Source organism: Delphinapterus leucas, chromosome 1 (assembly GCF_059928025.1).
Source record: "Delphinapterus leucas isolate spDelLeu-1000000601 "Yukka" chromosome 1, BTC_Dleu_Yukka2, whole genome shotgun sequence".
Taxonomy (NCBI): Eukaryota; Metazoa; Chordata; class Mammalia; order Artiodactyla; family Monodontidae; genus Delphinapterus; species Delphinapterus leucas.
In genome coordinates, this window is record NC_143129.1 from 165,909,301 (window position 1) to 165,928,724 (window position 19,424).

The 19,424-nt window shown below is 52.3% G+C and overlaps 1 protein-coding gene across 1 annotated transcript in view; it reads left to right on the forward strand.

Moving 5' to 3' along the window:
• NKAIN1 (sodium/potassium transporting ATPase interacting 1) overlaps nt 1-17,775 on the forward strand; it is a 43,988-nt gene extending 26,213 nt beyond the window's left edge. The window contains exons 2-7 of the mRNA XM_022575041.2: nt 10,591-10,728; nt 12,148-12,228; nt 13,251-13,448; nt 13,807-13,867; nt 14,905-14,986; nt 15,142-17,775. Of these exons, the coding sequence (XP_022430749.1) occupies nt 10,591-10,728; nt 12,148-12,228; nt 13,251-13,448; nt 13,807-13,867; nt 14,905-14,986; nt 15,142-15,151 (570 nt within the window). The 3' untranslated portion in view covers nt 15,152-17,775. The remainder of the gene's footprint in view (nt 1-10,590; nt 10,729-12,147; nt 12,229-13,250; nt 13,449-13,806; nt 13,868-14,904; nt 14,987-15,141) is intronic.
• The last annotated feature ends 1,649 nt before the right edge of the window (nt 17,776-19,424 follow it).

Sequence of the window (19,424 nt, forward strand, 5' to 3'; positions counted from 1 at the left end):
GTTCAGGGCTGGCCAGACTAGCCCATTGAGACAGTCCTGGGCCTCTCTAACAGCTCCAGGCATGGTCTCTGAGGGCTAATTACGTGGAAGGTAGTGACCAGCTGCTCCCTGGCTCCCCCAGGCCCAACTGAGGTAGGGGGCTGGGCCATAGTGGGAGGGTGTGAGGACAGACAGATGGCAGTCTGAAGACTTGGGGGCTGGGGAGCTGTCCGAGGAGGAGGGCGCAGCACTGAGCGGAGGAAGGTTACCCTTGAGAGCAGAAGGTGCCATGGAGCAGGGCTGTAGGGGTGAGAGTAGCCTAGTCTCAGAGAACCACTTGGTGGGGAACCAAGGGCTCTGCCCCAGCAGACCGGTTGCAGACCCAGCTCTTCCGTGTGCCCGTGGGCAAGCCCCTTGACTTTCCTGAGCCTCAGTTTCCTCATCTATCAGTAGGGGGAAGATTAAGAGATGTGACCCAGGAATTCCCTGGTGGTCCAGTGGTTAGGACTCTGCACTTCCACTGCCGGGGGCCTGGGCCTGCAAGCCACTCAGCACAGGCCAAAAAAAAAAAAGAGAAATGTGACCCGAGTATGAGGGGTAGTATACAGTAGGTACTCAATAAATGACTACAATTCTAAGACCCATTGGGAGAGGTTAGTTTAGTTTTGTTGTTTGGCCGCATCGCGCGGCTTGCAGGATCTTAGTTCAACCAGGGATTGAACCCAGGCCCTCGGCGATGAAAGCACGGAGTCCTAACTACTGGACTGCCAGGGAATTCCCTAGTTTTCTAGTGGGAAAGAGCTTCCTCTCTTCTTGCCCCTTTCCCACTTCCCCTGCTCTCTGGCCTGGGGCAGGTGTTCTGATGACTGCACTGAGGAGGCTACGGGCAGGACTGTCATCCCGTGAGGACAGGAGCTGGGCCCTCTGTATTCACCACTGAGTTCTCAGCACTAAGCCTAGAAAAGACGCTCAAGAACTGTTGGTAGAACGAATGAATGAATTGGTAGAATGAATGAATGAATTGGTAGAATGAATGAATGAACAGGTGTGAAGTACTTAGGACAGTGCCTGGCACTAATAGGTTAATAAACATTAGCTGTTACTTCACTGCCCATGGGAGGCTGGGCTGGGTGGCTCATGAGAGGCCCTTTGATGCAGAGCAGGTTCTGCCCCCGCCTCCACTCTGTCCCTTCGTATGCCCGTGACTGTCTCTGGAGAGGTGTCTGGTGAGTGGGAAGAGCAGTGGGTGTAGAGACAGGGCTCAGACCTTAGCTCTGCCACATCCTGTCTGAGTGACTTCAGGAGACTCAAGTGACCACACTGAGCCTCCTCATATCAAGGTGGCCACACTAGGGCTGTGGGGAGAGGGCTGATGGCACCTGGAGGAGGGGTGATGGTGGATCTGTGTGTAGTCAGGGAGAGGCAGGGCTCTGATAACCCAGGCAGAACCTAGAGGCAGGCTGTACCAGGGACTGGCAGAACCACCTTCTGGTGAAGATGGGCCATTAGGCTCTCAGCAGAGGTCACAGGACCCCAGTGGCAGTCCCCCTGAAGGCAGGCGGGCTGCAGCAACACCAGGCCTAGATAGCGACTTGGAGCGGCAGAGGCCCCCATTGTACAGATGAGAACACTGAGGCCCAGAGGAGCCTTGCCCTGGGTCCCAAAGCACATTCACATCACAGAAGGAGACCTCAGATCCTCTGAGCCACCCGAGTGCTCTTTCACACAGTCTAACAATGAGTCAACAACATCTTACAACATTTCTCTTAACTTTTTAAAAATTATAGCTTTGTTTTAAAACATCTTAGAAATACCAAAGTTTATGTATTTAAAAGTAAAAGTTTCCCGCTCCCTAGAGAGAAGTTCTCATAACCATTTGTTATGTTTCCCAGGCTCTTGATTCTGCATTTACAATCACACACATTTCATGTCTTTTTTTTTTTTTTTTGCTTTTGTTTTTTTTACATAAATGGAATCTCATTGTTCTGCAGCTTGTTTTGTTTTGTTTTTTTTTTCACTTAACTCTGATAGCCTTGGCCATTTTCCAGCAGGATCCAGGCTGTGACAGAGAGAGGCAGAACGGCTGTGGGAGCCCTGGAAAAGAAAGAGAGAGAGAGAATGTGTGCGTGTGTTGGGGGTAGAAAGAACTCCCCACAGGTCACTATGCACAGTGGGTGGGAAACCAGGCAGAGAAGCCCCCTTCATCAGCTCCCAGAGGACTGTGGTATCTGTCTTTAGACTAGAACTCTATGGAGCCGAAACCACACCAGCTTGCTCATTGCTGTATACCCTGTAGGTGCTCAAGAAATATTTGTTCGCTGAATTGAGTCCCTTTTAGGCCCATCTTCCCTGACCCTGCCAGAGACTACCTGGTCTCCATGACTGTACTCCTTTTAATCTCTTGCTGGGTGTTTATTTCAACTCATACTCAAATGGCATGGACGCCAGATGGACCCTGGAGATGGGGACAGAGCTCAGAGAAAGAGAGAAGACCCTCTCCTTAGACGAGTCACTGCCCCTCTCTGCTGTCAGTTTGCTCACCTCTCTAATGAGGGGGTTGGACCAACAGATCTCCAGGGGTCCTTCCAGTTCTGCCATCTGCAGCTTCAGTCCCACTACCTCATTTCACGGATGAGGGGCTGAGTCAAGTTTAATTTTGTCAGCTGCCTCAGAAATCCATTGGGAAAAGGGGGGCTTGAGTTTGGGGATGCAGCAAAGGCTGTAGTCATATCCTGAGCACCAACTGTGTACCAAGTACCGGGATGAGAGCTTTACATGCACTGTCCAAATCCTCAGGACGTTTTCCCAGTGAGGAAACAGGTGGTTCAGAAAGGGGGAGTAACTTGCCTGAGGTCACACAGTGAGTCAGGGACTGAGCTGGGAATGGAACTCAGGTGTGCCTGACCCCCAATGGCGGGTTCTTCCCACCTCAGCATCTATGTGAACTAAAGTCAGTAAAGGAGACCAGGCGCGACCAAACTATTCTCCAGAAACGTCAGGAGCCCCTTCCTCATCATTCCCCAGACAGCCTGACTTCTGTATCTAAGTCCCCTGGCGATATGGCTGGAATTTTGGACAGGAAAGTAGTTGACTTGCGGAACTGGCTGGCAAGGGCTTGGGCACAAGAGGCTTCTAACGGGTTCTGTGGCCCCAAGCCCAGCCCTCTGCCCGCCCTCTCTCCCAGCCGGCTTCCTGGGGGCCGGGGTGGGCCCACCTGCATTATTCATTTCTCACTCCCTTTCCCCAACCCCCCACCTGGTGTTGGGCTCCTGGGGTTGGCGTCTAGACAGACAAGAGCATCCTACTGAGAGCAGAGGCAGCCCTGACTGAAAGTTCCCATGGCAACTGCATCCTCCTCAGCTGGCAGCTACCCAATAAATAAATAATCAGCGATGGGGGTGGGGAGCTAAGGGCAGGGGGAGGGGCAGCAGGGGAGCCTCGTGGAAGCTTCACTCCGGAAACAGGGGTGGGTTAGGCTTGAAGTAGACTGGGGGCTGGTATTGCAGTTGGCCAGGTGAGAGAAGGTAGAGGGAGGAAGGTGGCCAGATGTGAGAGAGATTCAGAAGAGTAGAGAGCCAGTTGATGACAGACTGGGAACGCAGGTGAGCAGCAGGAAGACCAGGGCCTACAGCTTACCGTTCTTGGTCATGCAGCCGGACACATCATGGGGCCCACATCACTGCAAATGGACTAGGTTTGGATGTATTAAGTTCATGATGAACCATCCAATGGGTACTTGGTTATAAAGGGGCTGGAGGCTGAAGGAACTGAAGCTGGGGGGGGGGACATGCATTTGCTGGGACACGTGGAGTGTGAAGAGGGGCTGGGCTGTGGCCCTGAGGTGCTCTGATACTTGGGGGCCTGACTGCACAGGAGGATAGGCTGCACCGGAATCAGGCCAAGGAGGTGGAGAATGTGTGCGCCAGGCACGGCTCTCGCCGCTGGAAATGCAGCAGTGAACATCCCCACTCTCCTGGAGTTTGCCTTCTAATGCAGGAGGCAGTAAATAAGGAGTGAATAGTATGTTAGTCAATGATAAGTGCCGTGGAGAAAATAAAGCAAGGGGGGAGGCGGGGGAGGCAGGGAGCTCTGCAGCGGAATATAATTTTAAATAATGCTGACTCTCCTCACGACCAGATGAAGGAAGTACTATGAATCATACCCATTTTGTTGGTGAGAAAACTGAGGCACAGAGAGGTTAAGTGACTTCCCAGAGTTGTAGAAAAACCAGCGGCACCAGGATTCTAACCCAGCTCTGCTCCTAACCCCTGGACCAAATTGTAGCAAGTGGGTGGAGGGGTGAGTAGCAGGGAGGGCGTGGAGACCTTTAAACAGTTTTGGATGTGAGAGCATTGGGCTAGATAAGGCACTAGTTGGAGGGGGAAAAGGGGACTTTCTATTTATTTATTTTTTTTAAGAGGCTTAAGCATGTTTAGGAGCCAGTGGGAAGGATTCTGGGCAGGGAAAGAGGTTGGGTTTACAAGAGAAGAGATCGTGGATGATGTGGGTTCCCGAGTAGGTAGGAGACGGGGTTCAGAATGCAGGAGGAGGCATTGACTTTCAGTGCGGGGAGGGACAGAGCGTCAAGTATAGGGGGTGGGGGGAGACCAGGTCTTTACCAGGGTGGGGGCGAAGGGGACCCAGGAGGGTTGAGGACAGCAAGAAGATCTGAAATATTAGGAGTGAGTTCCTCAGAGAAGCCTAGTTGGGTTGTGGGACAGCATCGGGGAGCTTCTTGTAGTCGATTATTCCGGATCTCCAGTGGCCCCAGTCTGCCCCGTGGAGTGACTTTCTCCAGAAGTGCTTGGCTGCTTTGCGGGAGCTGAGGAAGCTCTTAATCGGGCTTATCCAGGTGTGGGCTTTTCCTCACAGGCGCGATGAAAAGGCGGAGGAGTATGGCAGTTCGGGTTACAGGCAAAGCTGATGGTGAAGTGAGGGATCATGTGATCCCAGCAGGCTGATGGGCCCGTCATCGTGAAGGGTGTTGGGAAGAAGCTGGGGTGTCTGAGAGGGGCTCTCAAATTGGCGACTTTGGAGGCAGGGCAGTTATGGGTGATGACACATTCCAAGAAGTGGCCATGGACGAGGAAGAATGGAAGCAAAGGTCATGGGAGAGGACTTGAGAGGTTAGGGTGCTGGAGGGGGTGGCCCCAGATGTCAGAGTCGACCAGGATGATGCCGTGGTCGTGGGATCGTTTCAAGGAAGGGACGGGACCCGGAGGCCAGTGGGTGGTGAGTCCAGCAGCGGGTGAGGGTGGTAGCCACTGGGTCGCACAGTCCTGCAGGCAGTTTGGGGACCCCAGAGGATACCAACCCCACCTTTGGGCCTGAGGAGCATGGGATGAGAGAAGAGGAACAGAGTCACTGAGAAGACTACAGGGAAAACAGCGTCCTTGGGTGCAACGTTTAAGGGGTGGGGGGACCCCTTAGGGAAGGCGCCGAGGCCGTAGAGACACTTGCTGGTGTGGAAGGGGTCATGAAAGGGGGCCGGGGGCCAGGGGAGGGCTGGGTCAGAGGAAGCGGCATAGAGCGTTGTGGAGATCAAGGGCAGAGAGGACCAATGGGCAGGAAAGTGGGACTTACTCTGTGGGCATTGACAGATCCAGACAGGGCTGTGAGGCTGGGGGCACTGGATCTCATCTGTCTTTCTGGGACTACAGTCAGGGGACTCATCCCGCTTATCTGGGGTCCTTGTGACTGGGGGATTGGCTGGCCCAGAGGCCATAAGGATTACCCCAGGCTCTCTGGGCTGCATTGATGACAAGAGTGATTCGACCAGATTTGTGCTTTAGAAAAAGCATTCGGTAGGTTGGTAGGCAGCCTCCTTCTGCCAGGAGATGAGGCGGGAGGCTACAGCAGTTGCCCACAGAAGCTTCTGTGCTGGCCCACTTAGGAGAGAGACCCAAGAAGCCAGCCTCACCTAACTTGTAGGCTAACCAGGAAAAAATATCCCTGAAGTCACTTCTTTAAAAAAATAATTAATTAATTAATTAGGCTGCGTTGGGTCTTTGTTGCTGTGTGTGGGCTTTCTCTAGTTGTGGCGAGCAGGGGCTACTCTTTGTTGCAGTGCGTGGGCTTCTCATTGCGGTGGCTTGTCTTGTCGGGGAGTACGGGCTCTAGGCACGTGGGCTTCAGTAGTTGTGGCTCGTGGGCTCTAAAGCACAGGCTCAGTAGTTGTGGAGCACGGGCTTAGTTGCTCTGTGGCATGTGGAATCTTCCCGGACCAGGGCTCGAACCTGTGTCCCCTGCGTTGGCCAGGGGATTCTTAACCACTGCACCACCAGGGGAAGCCCCCCGAAGTCACTTTTTCCCTCTCAGTGCACATGTACTTGAACTTTTTGCAACAGAGTAGGTTGCTATTGTCTCCACACAGGTCCTCCCATCAAAGTAAAAAAGACACACTAGGCACTTCCCTGGTGGTCCAGTGGTTAAGACTCCGCACTTCCAGTGCAAGGGGCACAGGTTTGACCCCTGGTTGGGGAAGTAAGATCCCACATGCAGAGCAGTGCGGCCAGAAGGAAGAAGAAAAAAAGAGACACTCCAAGGCCAGTTATGATTTACCACCACTGCAGCCCTGAGATTATTGTTCCTAAGCCATTGCAACCAGATGGGGAAGATATTCCTCCTGTTTTTTGTTCTTATCTTTATTTGTTAATTACCTGCAGGTCACTGCTGCAGAAGCAGGAGTTCTGGAATATTTGCCTTGGTTTTTGAATAAAAGATAACAACTTTAGAATTGGGGTTATTTATAAGACACTGAATCTCAATTAAACTATTTATTTATTTACATCGATTTCTGCACTCACCATTGGAGGGAGAGGCAGCATCGTTCGGGCCTGGGTTATCCCGCTGATCACAGTGGTTTTTAACTGTACAGTTTTCCATCCGTCTCCCCTCCTAGGCTGTGAGTTCCCAAAGGCCAGGGACTGCAACGTATTCATTTCAGCATCCCCGCGCCAGCACAGGGTCTGAAACAGACTAAACGTTCTGTGAATAAATAAATGATGTACCCTGGATGGATGAGGGCATGTCAGATGTCAGATGGAGGAGTAAATGGATGTGGATGGTGTTTTGATGAATGAGTGGGCAGTTGCTGGAGGGAGGCTGGAGGGAGGCTGGAGGGATGGCTCAGAGTGACAAGAACAGCCAGTGCTCCATATTCAGTGGAAAGAGAGATCCCTTTGGGCCAGTCAGGACGTCTTCCTAGGAACGGAGAAAATTGTGCTATGTTTTGAAAACCAAGGAGGACTTGGATATAAGGAAAGGGAAATGATGGTGGATCCTCAACTGTTATTTCAGCTGCTTGGGGGCAGGAACTGGCTGGGAATAAAGAATTGAGCCAGATCCTAGCAGCCTTCAAAGCCCAACTAAGAAGCTTTGACTGTTAGGTCTCCTACTAATTAACCACCATATATTAAGTCTAATTATTAGTTTATGTGATGTCTCCATATCCTCACAACAACTTCTTAGGGGAGGGATTATCTTCCCCATTTATAGTTAAAGAAATAGGCTTAGAGAGGGAAAGTAATTTGCCCTAAGTCACACAGCAGAACTGCAGTTTGAACTTGAGTTTTAGTGACTCCAGTGCTGCTCACTTTATCAATGAGGTCCCTGAGAACACAGGAGTTTTGAGCTAGGGCCAGAGTGGGGGTAGGGGTGATGTCAGGTTTAGGTAGTTGTATCCAGGCAGGGTGTCTCCCCAACTACACTATGAGCCTGGGCAACTCTGTCTCACCCTCCTTGCCAGGACCCTGTGCCAGCTGAATCGAGAGCATCCAGCTGGACCGCAAACCACCAGGACTCCCTAAGGCCTAACAGAGTCAGGGTAGAAAGGAGAAGAGAAGTGGGGCAGGAGCTTTGGGGAGGGGAAGCAGCCTGGGGAGTTTCTCCCCCAAGGTTGGCGGGCCACTGGATTCAAAACCAGAAGGGCCCTTAGAGGTCATTTAGTCTGGCAGCCTCTATGTAAGAGGATCTCAAGACCCACAGAGAAGGTAGCCTGCCCAAGTAAGCCAGGAATCAGTGTCAGACTCTCAACCAGAAACCACATGTCTTAACTCCCGAGCCAGTGCCAACTGGGAAAGGTGGTGTGTTGGTGCCAAGGTGGGACAGGAGGCAGACAAAGGTAGAATGGCTGTCTGGCTCTGCCACCAACCTGCTGTGTGACCTTGGGCAAGTCACTTCCCTTCTCTGAGCCTCGTGGTTTCTTTCTTCTGAGTTAATGATCTCAGCAGTGCCTTTCTGCCAAGAAGTATCCAGTGAGAGATGAGCTTGGAAGGCTGTTTACAATCTGCAGAGCTCTGGGAGGGGAGTCACCAGCAAGAGGCAGGCTGGTGCCAGGTGGGTGGGTGCCAGGGTTGGGCCTGCAGCTTCCTGGGTCTCTGCCCAAGCTTTGCCATCTGTGTGGTACCATCAGCTCCATCTCCTCTTGCCTCCCTGCCAGGAAAAAGCCTTCTGGGATCTTCTTACTTTATCAGGATCTTCTTTCTTCCTCCCTAGGCAGACCCTCTTCTCTCTCCTTCTATGTAGTCAGGACTCTTGGGTGCAAGTGACAGAATCAGAAGTACAAGGAGGGAGAATTTGTTTAGGCATGGCTAGATCCTCAGACCTAAAACGATGTCTCCCAGACACTCCCCTTGTTTGTTCACTCTTCCTTCCTCACTCTCTTTCCTTTAGCTTTGGCTTCCTCCTCAAGCCGGCTGTCCCCCAAGTGGTGGCAAAGACAGCCACCAACAGCTCTTAGCTGACACTATGCCCATCCAGGTATCTTGGCAGGTGGCATCTCTGTCCTGATGCCCCAGCAAGTATCCAGGATAACTCTCAGGGCGCAGGCTGAGTGCCCATCCCTGGACAGATCACTGTGTGTTGCCTATTTGCTTAGACTTGGGTCACTAGCCCACTGCAGAAATTAGAAGTGGGGGGACTTCCCTGGTGGCGCAGTGGTTAGGAATCCGCCTGCCAATGCAGGGGACACGGGTTCAAGCCCTGGTCCAGGAAGATCCCACATGCCGTGGAGCAACTAAGCCCGTGTGCCACAACTACCGAGCCTGCACTCTAGAGCCCATGAGCCCCAACAACTGAGCCCGCATACCACAACTACTGAAGCTCACGTGCCTAGAGCCTGTGCTCTGCAACAAGCGAAACCACTGCAATGAGAAGCCCGCGTACCGCAACAAAGGGTAGCCCCCACTCGCCGCAACTAGAGAAAGCCTGCACACAGGAACGAAGACCCAACACAAAAATAAATAAATAAAATAAATAAATTTATTTAAAAAAAAAAAGAAATTAGAAGTGGGCTCAGCCCCACCCAAGCCACATGGACTGAGGGTCTGGGAGGCAGTTTCCAAAACAAAGAGATAAGTTCTGTCAACAGAAGAAGAAATATGGGACAGTCAATAACAACTGGTATCCTTGGTACCTTTGTTCCTAAATGTATCAGCTGAAAGGTTGAACCAGGGGCTTCTGGAAAGGGAGTGTTGATTGAGTCCTATATCAGTTACCTTTTGCTGCGTAACAAATCCCTCCAAAATGTAGTGGTTTTTAAAACAGCCATTTTAGGGAATTCCCCGGTGGTCCAGTGGTTAGGACTCAGCACTCTCACTGCCATGGTCCTGGGTTCGATCCCTGGTCAGGGAACTAAGATCGTGAAAGCCGCGTGGCACAGCCAAAAATTGAAGAAAAATAATAATAAAAAATAAAACAACCATTTTATTTAGCTCACGATTCTGTGGGTCAGCTGGGAGATTTTTTGGTCTGGCGACCTGTTGGCTAGCATCTGAATGATCTAGGATGGCCTCACTCGTGTGTGTTGATGGTTGACTGTCTGTCAGCTGGGGTGCCTTGGTTCTTTTCCCTGTGGCCTCTCTTCCTCCAGCAGGTCGGCTTGAGCTCTTTCACAAGGTGTTCTCTGTGTTACAAGTATAACAAGTGGGCAAGCTCCAATGCACCGGCGTTTTTCAAGCCTTCACTTGCTTCCTCTTTGCTAAAGTCCCCTTGAACAAAGCAAGTCACATGACCAAGCACAAAATTAGTGTGGGAGGGCACTGCTAAAGAGCATGGAAGTAGGAAGAGAAAGAATTTGAGGCCAATTGTGCAACGTACTACAGCTCCCTCAGGGACAGGGAGTGAAAAAAATCCCTTTTCTTTGTAGCCCATGGATCCCATGGACCAGGGCAACCTCCAGATAGGGGTCGTTGGAAGAACGTGACCGAGCCCCCGGGCTTCCCCGGGGTCTCCAGGGCCCTGGCTCAGCCCTAGGCCAGAGCTAGGGGCAGGCAGTCTGGATCCTGACCACGGGCAGAGACCCGCCCCCCAGGTGCCAATGGGGAAGCTTCTTGGCAGGGAGGAAGGCGTTCTGAACCCCGGCTCCCGTCTCCCTTTCGCCCACCCCAAACTGATGAACAGGGCTCTGTCCCGCTCATCCTCACCGACCTGTCCTCACCTCCCAGCATCCCTTTGGTACTGCGGGGCTGGGATGGCGCTGAGACTTGTGTATAATCAGGTCATGGTTCCTCATCACCATGGTAACTGGTGTCACCTGCTCCACAGGGTTGAAAAGGAGTACCTGTCCTTTTTTAGGTGGTGACTGTGGCCTCAGCCTGCTCTTTCCCACAGGTGGCTGCGTTGGAGCGGCAGATCTTTGACTTCCTGGGCTACCAGTGGGCTCCTATCCTAGCCAACTTCCTGCACATCATGGCAGTTATCCTGGGCATCTTTGGTACCGTGCAGTACCGCTCCCGGTACCTCATTCTGGTATGGCTCACTTGGCCTCTCCACAAGCCAACCCCCTCTTCTCATCCCCATCCGTTCCCACCTTGTTCTCCAGCCAAAGCTGCCCTCCACCCTGGGCACCTAGACCCCTGCCTCTGGCTGGGCTCCAGCCCAGCTGGTGATGTGGATGTTCAAATCCCAATGCTTCTTTGCTCAGTGGAGACAAAATTAGTATTTTTCCTAAAGAATTTTCTACAGAAAATTCCACATATTAACAAGGTATATCATTTAGTGAGTGCCTACCATATTCCAGGCACGTGCTAAGAGTTTCACCTGCTTTACTTATCTTTACGACAGCCCTTCGAAGTATATCTTATCTCCATTTTCCAGATGCGGAAATGAGGCTCAGAAAGGTGACAAGGCTTCCTAAAGTCACACAGCTAATAAGTGGCAGGGTTAGAGCATCCTGTCCAGAGCGAAGGCTCCTGCCGCATCACCACGCTGCCCAGTAAGCCCGTGCGAGGGATGGACTTTGTCTTGTTTGGTTTCTCAAGTTGCTTCAGGAAGGCTTGGCTTCTGTCCCTTGATGTTCATCAAAAATGTGGTCTAGTGTGGCTAGTGTGGCCTTGAGGCCAGTGCCTCCCGTGCCCCAATCCCAGGAGTGCATTATGTCCCTGGCTCCTTCCTCCTACTTCCTCTTTCCAAGCTCTGGTCCTTGATTATCAAACTCCTGTTTTCAACTAGTCTCATCCTTGTCCCTTGCTCTTCCTCAGTGACTCATTTATACACCTCTCTTGAGGGAAAAGGCTTTCCAATAGATTTACGACAGAAATGCTTGACACCCAAAGTAACAATGCCGTGTAATGTCATGCCCCACCCCCAGAGCCCACTCACGCTCATTCTAGGGCTTCTCCACACCTCCCACAGGCTCAGTTCCAGAAGCCAGGTGAACAGGGCCCTTCCGAAGCTCTCCCTCACCTGAGATAAGAGGACCCTTCTCTCCAGTTCTCAGGAAAGCTCCCGGCACCACTGTAAATGGCACTGTCTGCCAGGCGGCTGCCGCTGGTTTAGGCATAGGATTTGGGTGGAAATATCCAGCTCCTCTCTAGTTCTTTGCCATGGGTAGGATGCCGTCTGGTGTCTGTGGTTCTCTGCAGAGTGGATAGGATGAGCTACCAGAGGACTTAGGTTTGCATGCCAGCCCTACCTCTTCCTAGCTGTGTGATCTTGGAAAATGTCAACCTCTCTGAGCCTTAACTTAGTTATCTTTAAAGAGAAAGACAGCGCCTTCCCTGCAGGGCTCTGGTAAGGACTGGATGGTTGTAAAATGATGTGTAAACTATATTGCTTTCTGAGTGAGGCATTGTCATAGTTTCCCCTGCAAAGGTCTCCTCCGTCCATTGACCCGCCCCATCCCCACTCCTCCAGGCCCCACCCTGATCCCACCTCTGCTTTCCCCAGTATGCAGCCTGGCTGGTGCTTTGGGTTGGCTGGAATGCGTTTATCATCTGTTTCTACTTGGAGGTTGGACAGCTGTCCCAGGTAAGCCTCAGGCCTGGCAGTGCCAGAGAGCAGAGACTGACCTTCCCCATCCCCTGCCCCAAGGGCTCCTGTGGTGTGGGTCTCAGGGAGAGACCGCCCTCTACACATTCGAGTAATCTGTGCTCCCTGTCCCCCACCCCTACGTTTTCATTTCTGGCATCCTCCGTACTTCTTAAAAACAAATGATGGGGAATTCCCTCGCGGTCCAGAGGGTGGCTTACCCTCTCTGAGCTTCAATTTCGTCATCTAGTAAGTATAGTTAATAGAAACCCCAATTTCATGTGGTTGCTGAGGGGATGAAAGGAGATCGAACATCTCAGTGCTTGGCACCAAGTCAGCATGCAGTGAATATTTCACAGTTAACAGACTGCCTGAGTGAATGGACTGAGGAAAACAGATGCACACGTGGGTAAGAACTTCTGATGTAGGCCAGCCCCTTCTCCATTTCAAAAGGGGAGACCAAGGTCTAAAGAGGTTTGCCCAGGGTCACACACAGGGAGCAGTGGAGAGGCTGAATGGGCTGTGAAGGGGTCTGTATTGAGGATTTCACCAACAGCTGGATAATTGGACCCGATCACCATTAATGTCCCTTCCAGCCCTGAAATTCTGAGACTCCTGTGGGTTTGAACCAGCCCCTTCCATCTCTGATAGAGGGGTGAGGCCTGCATGGTCATCAAGCGCCACCTACTGGCCAAATATAGACTTGCAGATACAGACTTTCTCCATACCTTTCGCAAATCAAGCCAGGAAAGGAAGCTGTTACAACCCAGGTGTGAAGCCGACCTTATATAAAGTCTTCTGGAGGGAATTCCCTGGCGGTCCAGTGGTTAGGACTCGGCACTTTCACTGCCGGGGCCCGGGTTCGATCCCTGGTCAGGGAACTAGGATCCCACAAGAAGTGCGGTGCTGCCAAAAAAAAAAAAAAAAAAGAAGTCTCCTGGAGCCTAGGGAGGATTTCTGCCCCTCCCCCCCCCCAACCGCCTCCGGCCCAAGCTCAGTATCCTAGGCCCCTCTGCCCCTAGGACCGGGACTTCATCATGACCTTCAACACATCCCTGCACCGCTCCTGGTGGATGGAGAACGGTCCAGGCTGCCTGGTGACACCTGTCCTGAACTCCCGCCTGGCCCTGGAGGACCACCATGTCATCTCGGTCACCGGCTGCCTGCTTGACTATCCCTACATTGAAGCACTCAGCAGTGCCCTGCAGATCTTCCTGGCTGTGAGTTCTCCTGTCCCCCTGCCTGTCCCAGCCCTGCCCTAGGCACTTTACACACACAGTTACATGATCCTCTTTCCTCTTAACAAGCCAGTAAGGTATTGCCCAGGTCCAACTGGGGAAACTGAGGCTCAAAGAGGTAAAATAATTACTTGTCCAAAATCATACTCCCAGAATGAAGAATAGAACCAGGTATATTAAGTTTAAGGCGCAGTCATTTGACTTGGAGTTGTTATGGGTTTGCCTTCCTCTTAGCACACATGGCCCCCCCAGCGGGGGTGGGCAGGGCCAGGCAGGGGGTGAAGGAAGAGCTTCCCTCTCCTCCCTCCCTCCCTCCCTGACGCGCTGTGTCCTCCCCCAGCTGTTCGGCTTCGTGTTCGCCTGCTACGTGAGCAAAGTATTCCTGGAGGAGGAGGACAGCTGTGAGTGCGGAGCCCCTAGGGAACTGGGGAAACCCGGCCGCGTGCCACCCCACGCAGTCAGCACCCTGGACAGGGGCCAGAGCAGGAGGGAGCCCTGGGTTATTTAAGGCAGCGGTCCCCAACCTTTCTGGCTCCAGGGACCGGTTTCATGGAAGACAATTTTTTCCGTGGACGGGGGGTGGGGGGGTGCTTTCAGGATGATTCAAGTGCATTGATTTATTATGCCCTCCGTGCAGTCAAACCTCTCTGCTAATGATAATCTGTATTTGCAGCCGCTCCCCAGCACTAGCATCACGGCCTCAGCTCCACCTCAGATCATCAGGCATTAGATTCTCATAAGAAGCGTGCAACCTAGATCCCTCACATGCGCAGTTCACAGTAGGGCTCATGCTCCTATGAGAATCTAATGCCACCGCTGATCTGACAGGAGGCGGAGCTCAGGCGGTAATGGGAGCAATGGGGAGCGGCTGTAAATACAGATGAAGCTTCGCTTGCTTGCCTGCCGCTCACCTGCTGTGCGGCCCAGTTCCTAACACCAGTACCGGTCTGTGGCCTGGGGGTTGGGGATCCCTGATTTAAGGGGCCCCTCTGGGGGCTGGGGAAGAAGAGGCAGCAGGGTGAGTGGGGATGGCATAGCCAGCCCATTCTGGGCTGAGGCCCAGACGTCCAGGTGCCCAATCCAAGGCTCCAGCACTGCCCCCCTACCTGCCCCTCTTAGGCCCCTTCCTGTCGCTCTGAGGGGCTCCACAGCCCCACTCCTGTCAAGCACCGCCCATTCCCAGTTCGTCCCACTCCCACCCCCAACAGGTCTTGCCTCCCCGCACCCTTCTCCCTTAAAGGGCCACCCTCCCCATCCACCCCCCAGCTCTCTATCCTCTTGGGCCTTGGCCCATCCATCAGGACACTGGAACAAAGCCCAACCCCTAAGGCCCTGTACAGGGTCTGGCCTCAGATTCCTCCCTTTCAGGACCCAGCCTCCCATAACTTGCCCCCTTCACAGGCCCATCTCTAACCACGTGCCATCTGCCCTTCCGCAGTTGATTTCATCGGCGGTTTTGACTCCTATGGATACCAGGCGCCTCAGAAGACGTCGCATTTACAACTGCAGCCTCTGTACACGTGGGTCATGGCGCGGAGCAGGGTGGGGTGGAGGGACCCCGGCGCGGGCGTTAGTGTAGGAGAAAGAAGGGGAGGGAGGAGCGGAGAGGGCAGCCGGATCTCTCCGCCTCCCTACTTAGGGGTCCACTTCCCTAACCTGCCTTTGTTTCCTGCAGGGCGGGGTAGTAGCTTCTGCCCCAGGACCACCCCCGCGGCGGCTAGACTGACCGCCGCAGCCGCGAGCTCTGGCCAAGATGGCAGGCGTGCCCCCTGGCGGCTCGCTGACCGGACTGCAGCCTGGGTCGTCTTGACATGGGTCCGAAGCGGACATGGACTTGGCGCTTAGCCGCCTGGACTTAAGGGGTGGGGCGGGGGAGGGGGTTCGCGGGGTTTGTATTTTTTTATCTCCACCTTGGCGTGTGCCGGAGCCTCCCGCCCTTCTCCAGCCTCTCCCTTTCACCCTTCTTCACCCAGCATCCTGTCCCCCGTCCAGAGAGAAAGGACAGGACAGACAGACTCACCCCCATCTCACCACATTCATTCACCAGCCCTGGGGAAAGTTACCCTGAACTTCTTACCAGCAGGAGTTCTGGGTTCTAATCGCAGCTCCATCACTAACTCTCTATGTGACATCTGGCAAAGCCCTTGCCCTCTCTGGGCCTCAGTTTCCGACCTCAAATAATTAAAATAATCCCTTTGTAAATGGAGCTCTTTCTAGCCTTTTCATTTGACTCTCAATTCCCTGGACTATACTGGGATTTTACATAATCCCCATTTTGCAGATATGGAAACTGAGGCCCAGAGATGTAAAGCAATTTGCTTGAGGCCACACAGCTGGGCTTTTGGTGGCGGCAGGCCTTGAATATGATCTGTAGTTTCAGACTCCAAAACCCATTTCCAAGCCCCCTTCCAGCTTGGACACTCTAGAACCCATGTGATATACACCACACTCACATACCACCACCACCACTTGCTAACTCCTCTCTTAAAGCAATATATTCGTTCTCTTGTTGGGAACAGGATGGACGGATCCCAGAGCCCTGAATTCAGCCTGACCCACAGGGAAGCCTTCTTAGACTCGGCCTCTGTCCACCCTTGGCAAAGCTTTCAAGCTCTCTCTAGCAAAGGGGGGACACGACTCAGTCGCCCCACCCCCTTCCACATCCCTGAGCCTGCTGCACCCATGATCCCCCACCCCTTCAGCAACTCTGCCAACCACTGGTGGCTCTATCCACCTCACCAGTTGGAAGACCTGTGGTTCCGGAGTGGAAAAGGGCTCATCTGTGCTGCCTGGTCAACAGTGTTCAAAGATCACCAGTGTTGATGATCACGCCGGTGTGCAGAAGCAACCTCTAACAAATCCAGAAGTTGTTCTGAAGAGGCAGGGTGGGGGTCATAGTGGGTGGTCTGGAGGGCCAGCACCCTTCCTTAAGAGCAAGTAGAGATGAGGGCCCATTCTCCTCGCCTCCCTCCACAGACCCTTCTGAGGACCCTGCATCCTGTGCGCTGGCTGGTGAATCTCAGGGCAGGAGGATCAGGCCTCAGCTTCCAGTTTGTGAAGTAGGAGTGGTCCTGGCTTAGGAAGGAGGGTGGGAGGCACGGGGGAACCCGATGGAAATACAGACGGTTGCACACCTGAGCCCATCCATGTGGACCATTCCTTGCTCTCCACCCTCTGATCTAGCATTCCCTCCCATCTAAGGCCAAAATATCCTGAACTTGGACCCCACCCCACCATTCCATCTGCAGGTCTGTGCCAAAGAGCCTAACCCAGGAGTCCCTCTGGTCACTACAGGGCCCAAGGTCCCAAATGGTGAGCCTGGTTAGCTATGGGTACAGCTCAGGAGGGCAACAGTTCCCTTCAGGCCTGGCTGCTGGTCTGCTCCTGGACCAAGTCCTGCCTCCAGCCCTCTCTTCTCAGAGCCACCCCCAGCCAGCTGTCATCTCACCCCCAAGCCCCTTTCTACTCAACGACTTGAGCCACTGGTGCTTTGAAGCCTTTTGTTTTTGTAAGATGGTTTTTTCAAGGAGACTGTTTTCTTCTCACTGGGACCTTGCAAGGCAGGGAGTGTTGCCCTGGTTTCTGTGCAGGTGGGTTGATTAAAGATGGTGTTTTCCGACTTCCCTGGTGGCGCAGTGGTTAAGAATCTGCCTGCCAATGCAGGGGACATGGGTTTGAGCCCTGGTCCGGGAAGATCCCACATGCCACGGAGCAACTAAGCCCGTGTGCCACAACTACCGAGCCTGCACTCTAGAGCCCGTGAGCCACAACTACGGAGCCCACGTGCCACAACTACTGCAGCCCTCGTGCCTAGAGCCTGTGCTCTGCAACAAAGAGAAGCCACCACAATGAGAAGCCCATGCACCGCAACAAAGAGTAGCCCTCGCTGCAACTAGAGAAAGCCCGTGCACAGCAACAAAGACCCAACACAGCCAAAAAATAAATAAATTAATTAAAAAAAAAAAAAAGATGGTGTTTTCTTCTCTTTCTGTCCTCCTGCCCTGTGAGTCGGCAGGGTCTTCTAAGGGAGAAGTCTTTGCATGGAGGGTGGGCAGAGGTTGGGAATCTGTCATTGTCATTATCAGACATTGCTGGGGCACTGGCCTGTCCCTCTGGCTGGCTGTGTAGCTTTGGGCAAGTCACACTCCCTCTCTTTCCTCATCCATAAAATGCAGAGAAGGGATTAAATCAGTGGGTTCCCAAACCTGGCTTTGCAATCCCTTGGAGAGCTTTCTATTTTCCGATTAAGTACCTTTTAAGGTTATGCTTTCTAATATCCTTTGCATCCTGGCTCTGTCCTCTTCCTAAAAATTCAGTCCCTGACTTGGAATAAGCTGGCAGACAGTACTTTAGACACAGATTCCTGCATCCCAACTGGGACATCCTGGCTCCTTTTCTGACTGTACAAGAAGAATCAGTATTTTGAATTTTAAAATTTTACTTTTGTGTGTGAATAGGTAATAAGTATATGTGGTACAGGATTCAGAAAGTTCCAGGGGGCTATGTACTCTTACTTATTTTTCATATCTTTCCGCAGATAGTCAAAAATTTTTTAATTATATAATTTTTTTCCCCTTTTTCACACAAATGGTAACATATTTTACTCACTCTTCAACTCCCTGCTTCTTTCACCTAACCCTGAATCTTGGAAATCTTCTCCCCATAACACATGTGGCGCTACCTCCCATTCTTCCACAATGATTTGGTAGAATTGAGATTTTTAAGATCCCCAGGTGACCTTGATGCAGTTAGGGGCCAAGAGCCAGAGGTTCTACATAAGGATGCCCAGGTCCGCTATTCAAACCTCTGTGGACCATTCCTGGTCGTGGAGTCAGAGGGAAATAAGGAGTTTATGGTCTAGTGGGGAGCCCAGGGGGTGAGCAGGCAGAAGTTGACGCTGATAGCAGGTGGTCGATGCTGAGGACAGCTTAGCGTGAAGGGTGGTTAATAGGAGCTCGGGAGAGAGGTGATCTGAACATCCTGGATGGACCAACAGCATGAACAGAGGTGTGGAGGGAGGAAAACCCGTAGTGTCTGGGGTAAAAACGGCCAGAGACGAACTAGCTGGAGGGAGCCTCAGTGGGGAATGTATTCGTTTTCTATCGCTGTCATAAGTTATCACAACTTTAGTCTCTTAAAGCAGTATAGATTTGTTATCTTACAGTTCAGTAGAAGTCCAACATGGGTCTCACTGGGGTAAAATCAAGATGTCTGGAGGGTTGCACTTCTTTCTGGAGTCTCTAGGGGAGAATCCGTTTCCTTTTCTAGCTTCTAGAGGTTATGTGCATTTCTTGGCTCGTGGCCCCTTTCCTCCATCTTCAAAGTTAGCAACATCACAGCCCTCTGACCTTTTTGATTTTTCCCTGGCCGTGCAGCATGTGGGATCCTAGTTCCCTGACCAGGGATCGAACCCACGCCCCCTTGCAGTGGAAGCGTGGAGTCTTAACCATTGGACCACTAGGGAAGTCCCAACCTCTGACCCTTTTTCCATCACATCTCTCTAACCACAGCCAGGAAAGGTTCTCCACTTATAAGGATTCGTGTCATTGGATTGGGCCCACTCGAATAATCCAGGATAATTTCTTCCTCTCAAAGTCCTTAATTCCATCTGCAAAAAGTCCCTTTTGCCATGTAATGCATTCACAGGTTCCAGGAATTAGAATGTGAACCTCTTTGCGGGGCCATTATTCTGCCTTCCCAGGGAAGGAGTCGTATCCAGAAGCCCTGAATGTCAAACCAGAGTGCATCGGCCTGGTGTGATGGCAGGGGGAACTATTGAAGGATTTTGAGCAGAAGCTACTCAATTAGAACTGTTCTGTAGAGAGAACTGGCAGGGCTGGAAGGGTGGGTTGGAGAAAGGAAGCAGGAAGCAGTGTTTTGTCTGGAAGAGGCCTAGGGTTTCTTACTTCCCTGTGTAAATGTATGTATGTTCTTGTGGGTATGTGTGTAAACTTGGGA